General features: G+C 42.3%; 1 protein-coding gene across 3 annotated transcripts in view; it reads right to left on the reverse strand.

The window, feature by feature from the left end:
* Positions 1 to 605: 605 nt before the first annotated feature.
* The window catches only part of MAN2A2 (mannosidase alpha class 2A member 2), a 185,109-nt gene continuing 166,526 nt past the window's right edge, over positions 606 to 19,188 (reverse strand). For 2 of the 3 annotated variants that reach the window (XM_040342482.1, XM_040342483.1), the window contains exons 19-24: positions 17,253 to 17,394; positions 16,887 to 17,020; positions 11,773 to 11,850; positions 6,088 to 6,282; positions 5,804 to 5,914; positions 606 to 1,548 (exon numbers count right to left, since the gene is read on the reverse strand). In XM_040342482.1, coding sequence (XP_040198416.1) covers positions 1,390 to 1,548; positions 5,804 to 5,914; positions 6,088 to 6,282; positions 11,773 to 11,850; positions 16,887 to 17,020; positions 17,253 to 17,394 — 819 coding nt within the window. In that variant the 3' untranslated portion in view covers positions 606 to 1,389. The remainder of the gene's footprint in view (positions 1,549 to 5,803; positions 5,915 to 6,087; positions 6,283 to 11,772; positions 11,851 to 16,886; positions 17,021 to 17,252; positions 17,395 to 19,188) is intronic. The other variant, XM_040342484.1, reaches the window with a different exon arrangement.

The raw sequence follows: 19,188 nt of genomic DNA on the forward strand, positions 1-19,188 counted from the left end.
TCCTGCAGTAGCCATGTTTCAGAGCTGTACATCAGTCGTGAGTCACGTGACCGGCATGAAGATCGCTTTAAATAGATATTTACAAGCCTTGTTTTTTTATAAAAGACTTATACAGTGTGCTATTCTCAACTATAATAGAGGGGCTGGTAGTGATTTGTATATATGGGTTCACAAACACTTTAAAGAAGAAGTTCACTTTTTAATAAATGCACATTTTCTGCAGGTAAAAAAAAAAAAAAAAAGTGCATTTATTTATTTTCTATAGAGACTATAAAGCATTGCACCTGCAATCAGCAGATAATGGATGCAGTGTCAGTCTCCTTCAGGCTGTCAGTACAACTGTCTGCCTGTACCTTGAGTATGGACAGTTACTGAAGTCCAGAAAGATCAATGAACTACAAGCAGAATCACGTACCTGTACATGATTCTGCACAGAGCGGCCGCCCTGCCGCAGTAAATTTGCGCTGGGTGGTCGGCATCAGGTTAAATCGTTGGTCTGGAGTTCAGCATTAAAGTGGCAAGTCAACAAACCTGGAACAGACAAAAAAATATATTCTGGTCTCTAGTTTAGGACATCAACTACTGGTAAATTATCAGCCCTCGAGGAAATTTGAACAAAGTCTTTAATAGATTATTATTAGAAATCTTAACAGCCTTGCCATTAGAAAGTTCTGCAAATTAAATAATTCAAACAGAGTCCTTTTTTCAGAGATGGTATCGGTATTTATGGCCACAGTTGCAGAAACAAGATGTACGGTTGGTTTATGGGTCACATCTTTACTCAACAGCTTCTTCCAATAGTTCTTTGCAGCTGTGCGACAGTATATAAAAAAAGGCAGAGAAGGGAAATACTGACAATGATTCAGAGATTTTTCTTTTCCCCAAGAAAAACATATCACTAATCTAATTTTATTCTATTCTATATCTAGTTGGAGATCACCCTCAGGATTCCTAGAAACATTTCTTGTTGAGATTTCTGCAGCATTTAATGGCACAGGGACAATGCTTTGAGCATGAAGCTCCCACCGAAGATCACCTGAACGGTGGCAGGAATCGGGTGTAGAGATGTGTTTAAAAAGTCAACAAATAAATAATTGTAAAAAGCGATCTGGTCATAAATAGCTTCTCTTATCCTGTAATGTCCAACCAAAGCGTTTAACTCCTTGAGCATTAAAACAGCCTTAAAAAAATTGCCTTTTTGCAATGGCTGGCTTTACATGGAGGGCTTTTATAGTGCATCCCGACTGCCTTAACAGGCGTTTTCCAGTGTTGGATCCATCTCAGGCTAAAGACCAAACGAGTTGCTCTTCATTAAGAGCATAAACTGGCTGAAGATACTTCCAGTCCTTGGCTCTTGTGCAATAGGATATCAGTCCCACTTGGCTGCCGTTAGCTGAAGTGCACGCGATAAGTGGAAATTTCCATTGGGTCTAAGCTGAGCGTTGAGGTGCTGCTGTTTGAAGGTGGGCCTAGAGAATACATCAGCGTCAAGGAGGTGGGCTGCACGAGAGCCAATTCCAATCCATGGAACAGATTTCCAAGGGACAGCTAGAGAGAAACAAATCATACATTGGCCATAAGATTATTTCATAAACCATCATGAGGCATATCAACATTTCGGCTGCAAATTTACTGAACAAAACACGCTGTTGTGCAATGTACAAAGACACTATGGGGAGATGAACCAAAACTGGAGTGCGCAAAAATCTGGTGCACCTATGCATGGAAGCCAATTGGCTTCCAACTTCAGCTTGGCAAAAAAACATGGAAGCCAATTTGTTTCTATGGAAAGCTGCACCAGATTTTGCAACCTGCAGTCTTAGTAAATCAACCCCTATATTGTAAAAACTGCTGTACATTAGGCGCTCTTTTAGTCCAAATTTTTTCCTTAAAGGGGTTGTAAAGGTAAAAAAATGTTTCCCTAAATAGCTTCCTTTACCTTAGTGCAGTCCTCCTTCACTTACCTCATCCTTCCATTTTGCTTTTAAATGTCCTTATTTCTTCTGAGAATTCCTTACTTCCTGTTCTTCTGTCTGTAACTCCACACAGTAATGTGAGGAAGCTATTTAGGAAAACATTTTTTACCTTTACAACCCCTTTAAGTTGACTTGTTTTTCTTTAACTGACCCCTTTTACTTCCACCATTTCTAATACTCTCACTCAAAGTGTAAGTTCACCTTTCAGAAAGATTTTTCAGAGAACCCCCCTATGCAATTATATCCCATTACAGATGCAGCTGTTGGGGTCCTTTGAAAAAAGCACTGGCCTATCATTCCTCTCCATCCTGATGTTTGCAGATTGTGCCGAATTTCTCTATAATGTGCTGCTCGAACTGCGTGTGCACCCTCGCTGTAAGCTTAGCCTAGTAGCGGGTGCTCAGGGCTGTTCAACATAAGCAAGTGAAGTTAACCACACACTACAAACATGCAGTTTAAATGGCCTAGTGCCCAATATTAAGCCAGGATGGAGCGGATGCACTGCCCACATGTGCAGTTTGAATGGTCTGGAATGGTCTATAGGGGGTGCATTATTGTGAAATTCAGCTCGTCCCGCAAATGGCACGATGGAGAAGAATTAGAGGATAATGTATTTTATGGAGAGGACCCCCAACAGCTGCATCTAAAATGGGAGAACTTTATATACGTTTTCAAAATGAATAGCTATGGAATGTACCATTCATTCAGTGGATATAGAATTGCATGGGAGGCTTCTCTAAAAATCTTCCTGAAAGGAGAACTTACACTTTAAACCTTCCAAGTACGAATTCTTTTTTTACTGTATACTTTTTAACAGCAGCTCAGGGTAAATCCAAGGAGAATACATAAACAACCAATACAGATGACAAATATAGGCAACAAGCGCAAAATACAAGGAGACTGCAATTCTAAATTCTAAATTTTAAATACTTTCAAAATTTGATCCCCTGCTGATTTTGTAAGTTTGCCCACTGACAAAGAAATTATCAGCCTATAATTTTAATGGTAGGTTTATTTTAACAGTTAGAGACAGTATTTGACCCCTTCGCAAAAACCTTGTTGGCAATCACAGAGGTCAGACGTTTCTTGTAGTTGGCCACCAGGTTTGCACACATCTCAGGAGGGATTTTGTCCCACTCCTCCCTGCAGATCCTCTCCAAGTCATTAAGGTTTTGAGGCTGACGTTTGGCAACTCGAACCTTCAGCTCCCTCCACATATTTTCTATGGGATGACGGTCTCGAGACTAGCTAGGCCACTCCAGGACCTTAATGTGCTTTTTCTTAAGCCACTTTTTTGTTGCCTTGGCCATGTGTTTTGGGGTCATTGTTATGCTGGAATACCCATACACAACCCATTTCAATGCCCTGGCTGAGGGAAGGAGGTTCTCACCCAAGATTTGACAGTACATGGGCCCCATCCATCGTCACTTTGATGCAGTAAAGTTGTCCTGTCTCCTTAGCAGAAGAACACCCCCTAAGCATAATGTTTCTACCGCCATGTTTGAGGGTGGGGATGGTGTTCTTGGGGTCATAGGCAGCATCCCTCCTCCTCCAAACACAGCTAGTCGAGTTGATGTCAAAGAGCTTGATTTTGGTTTAGTCTGACTACAACACCTAGTTCTCCTCTGAATCATTCAAGTGTTCATTAGCAAACTTTAGACGGGCCTGTACATGTGCTTTCTTGAGCAGGGGGACCTTACGGGCGCTGCTGCCTTGAGATCATTGAGATTCTCCCGTAAAGTTCTGGGCTGATTCATCACCGTTCTCACGATCATTGAAACTCCACAAGGTGAGATCTTACATGGAGCCCCAGACCGAGGGAGATTGACAGTTATTTTGTGTTTCTTCCATTTGTGAATAATCGCACCAACTGTTGTCACCCTCTCACCAAGCTGCTTGGCGATGGTCTTGTAGCCCATGCCAGCCTTGTGTGGGTCTACAATCTTGTCCCCGATATCCTTGGACAGCTCTTTGGTCTTGGCCATGGTGAAGAGATTGGAATTGCTTCTGTGGACAAGTGTCTTTTATATAGGTAACAAGCGGAGATTAGGAGCACTCCCTTTAAGTGAGTGATCCTAATCTTAGCTGGTTACCTGTATAGAAGATGCCTGGGAGTCAGAAATCTTGCCGATTGATAGGGGATCAAATACATATTTCATGCATTAATATGCAAATCAATTAATAACTTTTTTGAAATGCCTTTTCCTGAATATTTTGTTGTTATTCTGTCTCTCACTGTTAAAATAAACCTATCATTAAAAAGGATAGACTGATCATTTCTTAGTCAGTGGGCAAACATACAAAATCAGCAGAGGATAAATTACTTTTTTTCCCCCCCCCTCACTGTATAACCAGTGGACATTATTTAATTTACTTAAAGTGGAACTTTACGCACAGCAACTTGATAAAAAATAATGTTCTATAGCAAGGAACATACATTCCACATTAATAATTATGCTACCAAATTGAATGTGCGCTATAAATTGCCTCCGGCATTGTTCCCGTTTTCTCCATTTTGCTAAAGCCCAGAGCCTCTGAAGGGTAGTACATTTTTAGGCTTTCAGAATATTTACAAATTTAGCACAGTGCCTAAAAATGGAGAGCAACTGAGCATGTGCAGAGCAGGGTGGACAGGATTTTAAACAGTATAGGTACTTCTATTCAAAAGAGATGTATGTTTTTTTTTTTTAAAACAAACCTTATACTCACATAGGTGGATGCACAATTGATCCAATGTTGGATCTGTCTCCTGCCGCATCTGCAGTGAGAACTGAGCGATCAAACCCCACTGAACACTTGGTTCTCGCCTCCACTCTGAGCTTAGAGTGGTGACGTTCAGTCAACGGCTCTCTGCTCTCCCCTTCAGCTCTCGCTGGAGTGCTGGGCTGGGGAAGGGAGGCAGCCGCCGGCTCAGTCTCCCAACAGCTGAGAGTCTGAGCCAGATGCAGATCCAAACATGTGGGTGGATCCCAACTGTAAAGTCAGGATCTTTCCCCAGCCTGGACCAGCTGAGCTGTTTTACATGAGTGCAGAACAAACTGCAAAGGTGTGATTCTTAGAAGTATAGCCAAAACGGCTTTAGCCATACTTCTCCTTTAATGTTTTTCATGGCTATACCTGCAAAATGGGCCAGACTACAGTGATCTAGCAGGACATCATTTTCAGACTCAAGTTACACCTTAATAAAAACAATCTAATGAGGTGAAAGAAGCAATTTACCAAGGGGTGGTTACAGCTTATGTGAAAATGTTTTTTGGGTTTTATATTGTAAAAATACAGTTGAAAATCTGCAGTAAAGTGACCTGATAATAAAACTAGTTCATATAGTGTTAAGTTATTAGGATAATGAACCGTCATTGGCTATAGCTGTCCCCACTGTGTTTAAAGTGGTTGGTAGTCTCAATTAAGAGCACCAAGTGTCACTTCTGTCTGCTGCTTAATTCCTTGGAATCACTTCTGAAAAACACCAAGAGAAAAAAAAAGGTGACGGGGAAGGAGCTTCAGCCGATTTACAGCCTCAGCTCTGTTTCTGTGCAAAGGGGGGTGTATCCTTTCCCTCCAATCAGCAGAGTAACTTCAGCTCCACGTCTCCTTTTTTCCTGACAGCTTAGACACGTTTTATAAATTATGCACTTTGAACAGAAGTAGATAAAAGAAGACAGCAGATAAACAGGTACAACTTATGTAGGAGGATTTGTTTCATCTCTGCATACCATCTCTTCACTGGGTATATGTGTAAGGGTTTTCAACCACTGTAAACGCTAAATCCTACATAAGATGCATTCTCCACTAACGATGAGCAATTGTTGACATCAAAATCAGAATACCTTTCCTTGACTTGTGGTGCAGTTGAAGCCGAGATTTTTTGCCTCCAGTCCACAGTCAAAACCTTTTCGGTGTAAGATCAAAGCGGTGTCTAGAGAGGGTACTCCATCATCCTACAGAGGAACATGAGCACAAATAATACATTTGACTCTTAAAGCCATGATTTCATTTAATAAAATCTGCAAACACGCAACTCGGGAAATTCATTTTTACATCTGCGCTCATTAGCGAAACAGACGGGAAGCTACAATATTAACTGTTCCGGTAGCATTGGATCCATGCTCACCTCTGCCTGGAGAGTCCTCAGATTGAGGATGTGGATGTCACACGGTAGAGTAGCAGAAAGTGGCAAAAATGATTTAAGAACTGGACCTCCTCCCTTTTCATTGGTCACAGGCATCACTAGGAGCTCATAGTTCAAGTGCATAGATGTTATATGACTGAGCAGGGAAGGGAAGCTGACTGGCTCAGATGATGGACTCTGGGGGGGGAAAAAAAGAGAAAGACAAGACAGACACTGTCAAATCTGTGCTGAATAACCTCATAATGTATTGCCAGACTTCTCTCATTTCTGAGTAATGGTCTCACCAAATCATATTACATCTCAGTTTTGGATAGATGTCAACAGGCTCCATAGATGGATGCTTTTCCAAAGATCCTTGCACCCAAGTTTCAAGGTCACCCAGTTTGTTGCAGTGATGAGGAGTTCCCACATTCCCTACAGCAGGGGTGCCCAACCTTTTGAAGATCGAGGGCCACTTAAGCAACTTGGTAACCAGTCCCTGGCCACAATGAGCGGAGCAGGCAGATGACAGGTCACGGCTACTCTATGGGCCCTCCGATATGATCTACCCAGATGTAAGGGGATGACTTCCCTTCTATTTATTTTTGAGGATCGGATTGGAGGTAGGCGGGCGTAAACGGACAACAGTCTGTTTACATCTGCCGCTCTGTATAGATGAATTGAGGGTCCGATTGGGTAGGGCCGATCGTGTGAAAAAGGGCCTAAAACTGCTTTCACAATGATGTGCTGTGGTTTACCCACACCGCAGGTGAAGCATAGAGCACTCGTGTCTATCCTGCAGGTTAGCTGATCTTTGTCATAGACTCCACCCTTTAGCAAAAGCCGGTGCTGTACAGGAAGCATCGGCTTATGGGGCTCTACTCTGCCCCGTTTTCGCTTTCTCTACCACCAGCTTCATTCACAAATTTTAAAATGACCACATAGATCCTCAAAGGCAAACTATCACTTTCTTAAACTTAATGAAGATGTGAATGCGCTTACCAGAAGGCGTGTATCTGCCTGTCAGCGACAGCAGATCAATAAGGCATGAACACTCTCAGGGCACAATCTGCTCGGCTTCCTCAAACTGGATCAACAGGTGAGATGAATCTTCAGTCGAGGGCCATGGGTGCACAGTGTCCTGGAATGATGTCCCGAATATCCCAAAATATCCACTCACAAATGAATGAGGGAGGATGATGGTATGACCCCTTAGGGGATGGGGCCCGGTGGAAATGGAAGACTCCAAACAGCATGTGGGGGAGAAAAAAGAAAACACAGCCCCAATGGTGCAGGTCAAAAATATAAAGGTTTTATTGTAATAAAACCAAGGTATACATTAAAAGTGATCTCAAAATATATAAAAGTGGCAATATGAGAAATGGTAAAAACCAATCCCTACGCGTTTCGTCCTAGAGGGACTTCAACTGGGGGCCCTCTAGGACGAAACACGTAGGGATTGGTTTTTACCATTTCTCATATTGCCCCTTTTATATATTTTGAGATCACTTTTAATGCATACCTTGGTTTTATTACAATAAAACCTTTATATTTTTGACCTGCACCATTGGGGCCGTTTTCTTTTTTCTCCCCCACATGCTGTTTGGAATCTTCCATTTCCACCGGGCCCCATCCCCTAAGGGGTCATACCATCATCCTCCCTCATTCATTTGAGAGTGGATATTCGGGACATCATTCCAGGACACCGTGCACCCATGGCCCTCCACTGAAGATTCATCTCACCTGTTGATCCAGTTTGAGGAAGCCGAGCAGATTGTGCCCTGAGAGTGTTCATGCCTTATTGATCTGCTGTCGCTGACAGGCAGACCCACGCCTTCTGGTAAGTGCATTCACATCTTCATTAAGTTTAAGAAAGTGATAGTTTGCCTTTGAGGATTTATGTGGTCTTTTTACCATCTATTTCATTCATGAGTTTTGGATGGACTTTCCATTGTTATTTTGATTGCGTTTTTCACAGCACCAGTTTATTTATTCACTCCACCATTGTTTTTGCTTTTGCCACTTTGTCACTGTTTTATTACAGTGACTATTGATTTATCACTCACTTAGAGAAATCACTGTCTCTATTTTATCACAGCGCTACATTTTTTCCTTACACCACTGTTCAATATTTGTCATATTGTAGTTTAGCAGCTTTAGTTTTAATTTTTTCAGATTAGCACAATATTTTCCCCCTTTTCCCTTCGCTTCATTCACAACACTGATGCTGTGGTATGACGGGTCGACAACCTGCGATCTGAGCTTGCCAACCCGCCATTCCAGAGCGGGAGGTCGTGGGCCACATCAGAAGGCATTTATGCAAAAAAATAATAAAAAATCTGGAAGGAGCAATTCAATAGATTATCATCTTCTCATACAAGTTAAAAAAAATAAAATGTTATCTGACATGAGGCTACAACCTCTCTCAACCGATGTAAGAGAAGATGATGTGTAGAGGATGATACAATAAATTGGCCATCTTCTTGAAAGATTCTTGCTTTTTTCGGGAAACATTAAAAGATTAATGCACATAGATTAGTGGGGAAAGGGGTTTCAGTCACAAAATCTGATTTAGTCTAACTAGGAAGAAAAAATAGCCTACTAACCCTACTATGGCAATACCTTATGGTTTGCACGGTTTAACATTTTCCTGCTTTTTCATATAAGAAGGCATGGTCAAATGGATAATTGGAGAGTTGTCCATATTGCTTCCTTCTTCTAAGGCAGGGGTCTCCAAACTTTCTAAACCAAGGGCCAGTTTACTGTCTTTCAAACTTTCAGAGGGCTGGATTGTGGCCAGTGGGAGTAGAAAATGTCCCAACATCAGTGGTGGGTAAACAATTCCTCAAGCTTGGGTGGTCAGTGGTAGTAAAGCAAATTTCATTTGTGGGCAGTATAAGCAGGAATCGTGCCCTATCAGTAGTGTCAGTGGGAGGAACAAAGCCCCATCAGTGGTGTCAGTGGAAGGAACAGTGTTCCATTGTTAGTTGGAGGAATAGTGTCATATCATTGGTGTCAGTGGGAAAAATAGTGATTCATTATTGTGGTAAAAATTATGCCCCACTGTTGGTGCCCACTGGGAGGAATAGTGCCCCAAGGGCCAGGTAAAAGAAAGCAAAGAGCCACATGCGAACCCTGGGCCAGTTTGGAGACCACTGCTTTAAGGTATAGCCTTATGAAATATTCCAGTTGGCCCAAAGTAGGTTACCGTGCAACTGTGGTTATGTTATTTTTCTTTGGCCAATGAAAATCTACTTCAAATGCCAGTAGAGTCCATATACTTTACTGGATGCCTATGATACTATAGGTTACATTGGTGTGTCAGTGGTGGGACACTGGAGGGGCAAGTCAGGATGCCTGGATTTTAAGAGAAGGGTTGGCTGGGACCAAATTTACAAAAAGCAACCACTTTTTTTAAGAGGTGAAAAGTCCAGCAGAGACCTAGGATCTGCTCTAAATAGGAAATCAGGCTGACCGACAGGAATCATCTTGGAACGTTATCATCTGACCTGCATCCACATGACCTTCTATATCAGTGGTACTCAACCTTCTAGTGCCGTGACCCCTTGATAAAATTTTCCAAGTTGTGGGGACCCCTAACAGTAAAATTATTTTCGTAGCGTGGGTTGTCAGCACCCAAGGCAAGACAAGTAATTTGCCCCCCCAAACCCATGGACATTTTGCACTCCCTGAATCCCTTCCACTCATACAGTATTAAAACCCATATGGTACATTTAAGCACAACTCTTTCTCTTTGTTCTCCTTTCTTTCTCTTTTATCTCTCTTTATTCACATTTTTTTCCCCCCATCCCTCTCCAGCTGTCTTTTTCTCCCTTTTTCTTTCTTTTATCCTGCTCTTTTCCTCTATATTCCATGTATTCTCTATTTTTATTACTTCTCTTGCTCCTTGGTGGGGGGGGGGGGGGGGGGGGGGGGTCCGATCAGTGGCAGTGCTGGGGAGAGTTCTGATCAGTGAAAAAGGCTGGGAGAGCGGTGTGGGCTTCAGGAACAGCCAAGGATGTGGGGACCCCTGACAAACTATCATTTGACCCCCACGTTGAGAACCACCGTTCTATATGGTACAATGTGATTTTTAATCTGTCTTGGGGAGGTAGTATACACACAGAAACCAACCAATAGTAACAAAGACAGTGGGTGAGGTGAGACAAACTATTCAATTTGATCTGTGTTTCATTTTTGGTAGATATTTCACAACATGTGGAACAATGTATACAAATAATAATGAAGAAGCTTGCACTCCACAATGAAAATCAGAAATATTCTTTACTGGATCATAGCAAGGCAAATTTTCATTGTCTAGTATCATTCTTCATTGTTATTTTTTTCTTCTTGCAGAACACAATCAATACAGAGAACAAGCAATCATCTGGCAAGTAATTGCACATTGTATTTATATCACTTCATGTCTTCTGCTCCTCATGGAGGATTTAGGGCTCGTACACACCGGCAGCGCCGGTGCCTTGCTGTACCTGTGAAATCCCTCTAGAATCTGAAAGACTCTGCTAATCCAGTGATCTCCACTATCTTCAGGGTCCCATGCCAATCAGCTGCCCAGCTGCATTCTGAAAACAGGAGGATAGCCATTCAGCACGGGCACCATTCAGAGATTGCTTTGAATTTTTTCAATGGATACAAAGCATTCTCTTCTTGGACAAGGCAAAGAGGAAGATTGGTGACATCTTTGTGTTCTCAATGCAGTGGAGTAACCTCTGCACAGGACCTGAAAGCTAATGAAGATCATTGGCGTAACGGTGTCCACTATAGAGATTTCCAGTTTCCGCTTTAAAGTGGCTGTAAACCTAAAGTGAAAAATGAACAGAGCATATCCCTCTATAGTGTGTACTATCCTCAATCCAAAGCACCAAAGTGTGATTTCTGTCTTTCCCCTCTCTCTGCCTTACCTACTTCTGACAGGTTATTTGTACGCCACAGAATATTGGGAGACATCCCTGACAAACTCCTCTTCTGCACACAGAAGGTGAATGACAGCCTTGGTTATGCAGGTTTCGCTATAAAGGCTGAGCGAGGTGTATTCTTTCTCTGCACTCGGGTCTCAGATTACACTCGGGTCCCTGCTCTATGCTGTGCAATGTGTGACATCAGATCCCAACCCCCTGTCTGCTGGAGCTGAGAAATAGCCTTTGATCTGTGTTTTAGAAGGCAGTAGAAAAAGAGGGCTTCAAGATTAACAGGTACAACTTATGTAGAAGGTTTGGTTTCATTCTCTATGCATCACCTGAGGCTTGTCACTTAAGTGGGTATATGCAAGGGTTTATACAACCACTTTAAAAAAAGGCAAAAAAGCAAGTACTGCAATGCGTTCACATTGGACTTCAGTGCACACACACAATAACATGCGCTGCATGGTGTGAACGAGCCCTCAATGGTTTCTGATGTTTAAGTCAGGACGCTTGGCTTTTATTTATTATGGCTGGAAAACAGAGATTGTCTCCAAATTAATAATCTGTATGTAAGGTATTACTGACAAGCACGTAAGGTATTTCTGACAAACACACAACAAAAAGGAAGAATTCACAGGATAGGTGACAAGAAGACATTTAGTTTTATATCAGTCACAGACTCTAGGCTACGAAGCATCTACAAGCGGCTAACTACAACGCACATAACTACAAAGCCAGTCTAGGTTTTTGCCCTGAAAAGAATTACCTCATCGCTGCTGATCCTCATGATGGATAATGCCAAATTTCTAAACTTGGAAAGCAGTTTAGAAAGGAAGCTGGAGAGCTGGCAGAAGGATTATGGTGAACAGGGGAATAATGAAATGGAAGAGGCGATAAATGGTTGGATGTGGATGGGAAAAGGTCATACACAAAGTCAGACCGTGATTCACAGATCAATACGTCGATGATATACTGGCACAGACTAGGAGGGACTGTAGTAAACACACATTATGACTATGGACTGGGAACACTAGACAGGTGTGTAACACAACGGTTCAGTACAGCTTACAGTACATACAGCATCATGCGGCATAAAGAAGAAACTCAGACTAGCAGCTTAAGAAACAGGAAAAAGGGGAATTTTACATAAAATAATTAGAGGAAGTCACTTGTGAAATAGTCATTTTTTTGCTGGATGTCTATAGGTAGGGTAAAGCCAGGTACACACTACAGATTTTTTTCATGCAACCCTACGGGCTGCACAAAAAGAAAAAGGCCGACAGCTCCGGTTGGAGCCGATGTACCAACCATGTGAGGTTAGTTCAGCGATCTCCCCCACTGAGCGGTTGTGTTCTGCCAGGGGGACTTCTGTCAGACAGACCAACATACACACGGGCAGAATGTCAGCCGGTATGTTTTGTACCGGCAAATGTCTCCCAACATTCTGCTTGTGTGTACAAGGCTTTAGGCAGAGAACTGCCAATTGTGATCAGGAATCAGAAAAGCCAATAAGTGCCAATTCTGGTACCAGTGGACCTATTAACCACACACAATTAAAACAGTAAAAAATAAGGTAATTTACAAATGGCTATTTATAGTGCACAAAGGAGCTTATTTAATAAAAAATAATGATGTGCACTAACCAATAGCAATCAGATTACAGCAGTCATATTAGAACTTTAACACTACATCTTTGTGGAACATAAATTGTAACTTCTCCAGAGTGTGTTGACATTAGGCCCAATTTAAAAGGTAGGTATGTAATTTTCAATACTGTATTATATCCTCTTTGGACTATGACAATCAGGACATTCCCAGTTTTATATAAATTACTTATCTTCAACAGAAATCTACTATATGCTATACATATGCCTTAGTAACTTTTGCATTGATTTAACAATGCATGTTCTTTACATGCCAACCCCGTGTTTTGGAAGAGAGGACCCTTATGAAATTCCTTGTACATGGGGAGAGAAGATGGCAGAACTGTCCCATTGACACTGCACTGAGGTAATGGGTGTCCTAGTACAGGTCTGATGCCATATAGTGAACTTGGTGTTGAATTATTCACTTTAAGGTCAACACAGAGCACAAGGGGGCACTCTTTCTTCCAAGTAAGAGCTGTGAAATAGACTCCCTCCAGAGATGGTTCTGGCAAACTCAGTAAATTGCTTTAAAAAAGGCCTGCATTCTTTCCTAAATGTACACAATATATCCGAGTACTAACATTCATAGATAACGTTGATCATGGGATTATTCGATTGCCTCGCAGGGAAATCAGGAAGGAATTTGTTACCCTGCTGGAGCAAATTGGATTATGCTTTGCTGGTTTTTTTTTGCCTTCCTCTAGATCAACTGTGGGTATAGGATTGTATGAGATATTATATATATATCCATCTAATCCCTATCTTGTTTATTGGTTGAACTAGATGGACAGTCTTTTTTCAACCCAACTATGTAGGTTCTCCACCCTTACTAGTTAGAAAATGCTACAGTGACCAATTGTTATAACACCAGAGACATTCACAGAGATGGTAAGCAGTGAGACCATCAGATGCATCTAGATCAAGGATGTCCAACCTGCGGCCCAAGACATCCAAGAATGCGGCACAACACAAAATCGTAAACTTAATTTTTTGTAAAAATGCATTTACAATCAGAGAACACGTGGCCGAAATGTGACAGCGTCTCTGTACTGGACTTTTAGAAGTGTTCTTTTCCCCAAAGAAAAATCTCCCACTCTTCACAATGACTCCTTGATTTTTGTCATCAGTTTTGGGCAGCACCTTTATTTGTGAGCAACCATTTTTTACGGATGAACACGAAGGGCAAATCATTGATAATTGCTACTCCATCCATCCAGATATTGAAGTGTTACCGTATTTATCGGCGTATACCGCGCACTTTTTTCCCCTTAAAATAAGGGGAAAATCGTGGGTGCGCGATGTACACAGATACCTGCGCTCAGTTTGAATGCCTGCGCCGACATATACTGAGTGCAGTACACTCTGCTACATTCGGCCAGGCTCGGCTTCGCTCCTGCTCACGCATAAACGTCACAGAGCGTGAGAACGAGCGAAGCCGAGCATGGCCGAATGTAGCCGAGTGTACTGCACTCGGTATACGACGGCGGAGGCGTTCAAACTGAGTGCGGGAAGCGGCGATTCGACGGGGAGACAGCGCGGGAGAAGCCCGGAGGACACTACCGAAGCTGCAGACGGACGCCAGACCAGACGAGGCCGTCAATGGACGCCGCGCAAGACACCAAAACTGTAAGTACCAAAATGTTTTTTTTTACAGGAATTGCGGTCCACATTAGGGGTGCGTGCTATACGCTGGAGCGCGCAATACCCCGATAAAACAGGTGTCAAAATATCCTACTAGTTTTATGTTGCCCTCTTTTACTTCTATAATATATATTACAAAAATATGACATTTTATTACTCAGATAGTTACATTATCTATATCAGTGGTTGTTAACTTGTGATCTGCTTGACTTTTTCTGCTCATCAGCAATCCCTATTATTGGTGTATTTTATGTGTGACCCAAGACAATTTCTCTTCTATCAATGTGGCCCAGGAAGGTCAAAAGCTTGAATACCCCTGGTCTAGATGGTTGCAAGCAACAGGAAGATAAAATATCAGGTGCTTCACAAGGTTCATGATACTATGACCACAACACCCCATGCTGCTAGACCAATTATAAACTTGGGTAAACAAAGCTACTTGTGATAGCCTGCGATGACTTGCTTTTAAATACGTTAGAAAAATCAATTGTACCTAGGCCTTGTTTACACATGTACAACTATGAACAGAATATCTAGTCGTGGACTGTGTGGACACATAGAAGAGAAACGGACTACCATAAAAACTAACTTTATTATGTACCATTGAAAACCTATAAAAAAATCTTAAAATACAAAAGGCCAACTTTTCAATAGGGAACCACCCAGACCCAATATCTGGATTCATGTGAACCGAGTTTGTTTCTAAGATACTTATCAAGACCCCCTTCTTAAAAAAAAAATGTGCCTTGATTACTTTGGACTACCATGCTGTCTTCATGGTGACTTGCGCACATTGGTTCTTTCCATCCGAGATGCAGTGTCTTCACCTTGCCTTACTCATTGGTACCTCTATGAGCAACATACACATGCTATGAATTCCAGTCTACCCTACTGGCTGGTAGTATTCTATTAAAGATTAGGAGTGGGTTCCAGTGTACTGATTCTATCACATGTGCTTCTAAAGGATTCCCGAAACCCGTCAAGTGCACATGTGAACTGTAATCTGAATCTTTTGTGGACCCCTATGTGGAGCATAATTTTTAATGCTGTGTAATAGATTTTAAATGGTACATAATACATTTGTTTTATGGCAGTCAGTTTCTCTTCTACATGTACACACAAAGTCCATGCCTACATTTTATGTTTATAGCTATACATGATTTGCTAGGATGTGGAAATATAACACACAGTCGCTCCCATTATAGACTTGCTTGTTTACACATGCTGTGCCCTCTGAAGAGTTTTCTGCGATTGGATTGCTCTTCAATTGACAGGCAGTGTGGAAGCGTTCTATAAGTTGAATAGGTTTAATGGGTGGTGTGGACTGTCTTGCAGCATCGCAGCCACGGCATATACACCCCTCTCCACTGCCTTGCAGCTTAAGGGGGAGTGGGTGGGGGGTAAAAATGGGGCTCAACCATGTGGGCCACCACCCCCCCCCCAAGTGTAAACGAGGCCTAAAGATAAATCTGGCAAAGATCATGTAATACTTGGGTCAAGGGACTGGACATGATTGTGTAGGATCAATTACAATAGACTATACGAGGGATCATGGATCTCAGAATTTAAACGTAGAACTAAAAAAGACAAGACGGGTTATAACCCGTCATTTTGATTTTGCCATCTGTGTCCAAATGGGGATTTCCACTTCACTTCCCGTTCCATAGCCCAATAGGAAGTGCGAGGAAATCCCTCCACAGTGAGGAAATTCCTAGTGGTCACCAGGGCCACCAGAACTAGTGTCTCCATTCAGAGTTCTGCTGATGACCCAATTTAGTCACATTCATTGATTGGTGTCACCAGGACAAATAGAGAGGGTGAAAGACGTCAACACAAACCGCAATAAAAAAATGGTGTTCTAATCCACCTTTACTCTATCCACGACTAAAACAAAAAAAAAAATTGCCTTTAGTTATATGGGATGAAAGAAAAATCCTGGATCGCCGCACTCCTCAAAAAACAATGTCTTTATTCAAAACATGAAAAAACAACAAAAATTCATATGGAAAAAACAGCCAAAATTCATGCAGTCAAACAAGAAGTGGACTAGGAAAAAAGACCCGACATGTTAACATCATGTGATGCTTACTCGTTAGCTACGAGAAGGCATTACATGATGCGAAACATGTCAGCTCTTTTTTCCTAGTCCACTTCTTGTTTGACTGCATGAATTTTGGCTATTTTTTTCCATATTTTGAATAAAGACATCGTTTTTTGTGGAGTGCGGCGATCCAGGATTTTTCTTTCATCCCATGCTAATTGAGCACAGCCAGCACCCTCTTGGTTTGTTGGGACGGAAGCAACGGGGATTAATCGTTTTATAGAGCGGTATACTTTTCTGCCTTTAGTTATACTTTAAAAATAAAGCTACAAAACATTTTATGCAGTTTGCATCTTAATCAAAAATTGACTCCAGCAGATTCTACCCAATAATACCATTTCATCACTAGAATGCTCATTTGGGTAGATAGGGGACAAGCAGCCTGAGGTTTACTAGATGTTCTAGGAATAAACACTTAGCATGCTTTGGCAGCCAGCGTTTATCTACTACAATGGCACATTTAATAAAAGAAATTACAAAGACATGTATTACCTTACTGTCAGGAGATCTCTTTTCCAGAAGGATGCGAAATTTGTTGCATGTACGCTTATTATCCTTTAAGCCTTGGCCGAGACCACGATTATCATCCTGCATCAAGCGTCGGTCCATTATAACCTCCAGCTGACCTACAAGATGCAGTGTTACTCTGTAGTACAATGATGGCTATATTATTTTACAGAGTTTATATGGAGTTTTGTAATAACGCTATAGAGAAAAAAAACTATGCTAAAAGTCGCATTTGGTCTCAAATGTAAAGGCAAACAAATAAGTGTCTAGAGAATGTAACCATGAAAGAAGATTGGGACAATCAATATATTTTTTCAGTGTTAGAAACCACTACTGTGCTATACCACTCACCACTCTTCAAGCTGGAGACACCAAGAGCCTGTGATGTATGCAACGTTAATCTACTTTTCTCATCCTGGATATAGGCCATCACTGGCATTGGGTAGAAGTTGGCTTGGAGGGGGAGTTTTTTGAAAAACTTTCTAGTCTGAATCTATAAAAATAAAAAAAATAAAAACAGTGATGAAGGTAGATTTGTGATCTAGATAAACAGGTCAACCTTTTACACAGTTTTATAATGGACAACAGAAGATAACCTAATCAGCAGTATAGAAAACTGTGACCCTCCTTACAGTAAGCACCACTGCCACAGAATGGACTATGAAGCATTTCTGAAAAAGGGAATACTTATGTACAAGGAAGAAACTGTCCATATGAGTCTTACATCTCTGCAAACCCCAGGTAAGAAAGTAACAGCCTCAGCCCGGGCTCCAGCCAGGCCATGCCCCCAATGTGTTTAGCTTAGTCATGGAAATCCCCAAAGCTTAGAACGCCACAGAGGAGGGCAGCGACAGACTAGGGTGCAGTGGTCAGGACCCGTGGAGGAGATGCTGCAGACCCCCTCCGGAGCTGTTGGCGGAGTGTGAGCTAGCAAAGCCTGCTGACTGATTCCACTACACTTATAATCCACCATTGCAGTGAGGAAAAGACCACCCTAAAAAGTTACTCATGATCTGGGCTGTGGAGCAGAAACTGCCCTATAGCAAGGAGGAGGCAGGGAGTGGAGGAGTACCTTTCTGTGCCAGCACACCAAGAGACAGAAATGGAGCATGTAAGTATCGATGGGATTGAGGCTGCACAGGCACAGAAGGCAACCCTTCCCAAACCACCCAAAAGCAACAAGGCAGAAAAAATTTCACCAAACCTATAAAGACAGCAGCTGAATCCCACTGTGTGCTGTGACCATCCTTACAATTTTGTTTGCCAGTGTTCAACCACCTGAATGCAGGATATAACCCAATCGTTCAGGACTAAGATCCTGCGACCTGTGAGATATGAGTAAAGTGCTTCTAATTTTTTTTTTTTATTACTTTAATGCATTCTCTGCACTAAAGATAAAAAGTCTTCTGGGTTCACCTCCCCTCCAGCCCCTCATTATACTCAACTGGGTCTGATCTCAATGCAGTGATGTGCATTAAAGCAGAGGCTCTCTTCCTCCTCATTGGCTCAGATACAACAGCAGGAGGAATTGGCTTCCGCTGCGGTCAATCACATCCAGAGAGGAGGGAGTAGGGCTGAACCCCGTTCTGAAAAAATGGGCCCAGAGTGCGGCTCAGGAGCAAGTACACACAAGTGACCTCCATAGCAAGCGTTCTACTATGGGAGCACTCAACTGGAGGGAGGAGCTCCCGTTTGTTTCTTTAGAAGAGTAGGATTTGGGTTGCTCTGTGCAAAACCATTACACAGAGCATGCAAGTATAACATGATTAAAAACTTTTATTTCATAACATATTTTTTGTTTTGATTAATAAATCAAACTATTAATATCACTTTAACAGAAAAAAAATGCCCTGAAACCTCAACCTGACCCGCTGGCTAACCCGAACACTCTACAGACCTGAAGCCTAAGGCCCCTTTCAGACGTCCGCTCTGCTCGTCTGTCCATTACAAGTCCGTTTACGGACTTGTAATGGTTCCCTATGGGATCGCGTCCGTCAGCGGATGGAGCATCCGCCAACGTCTGCGACCATCCGCTTCCGTCGGGATCCGCTTTTGCGAACGGAAGAAAACCTATTTTTCTTCCGTCCGGCGGAACGGATCGGATGCAGACGGACAGACGGTCCGTCTGCATCCGATTCCCCATAGGGGAGAGCGGAGCAGAGACAGGGCGGTCTCTGCACTGTGTGCGGGGACCACCCTATCCGCCGACAGCTCAGCGGGGATGACGGATGATCCCCGCTGAGCTTTGGCGGACACACGGAGCGGACACAAAAAACTGATCAGTTTT

Source organism: Rana temporaria, chromosome 3, assembly GCF_905171775.1.
Source record: "Rana temporaria chromosome 3, aRanTem1.1, whole genome shotgun sequence".
NCBI lineage: Eukaryota > Metazoa > Chordata > Amphibia > Anura > Ranidae > Rana > Rana temporaria.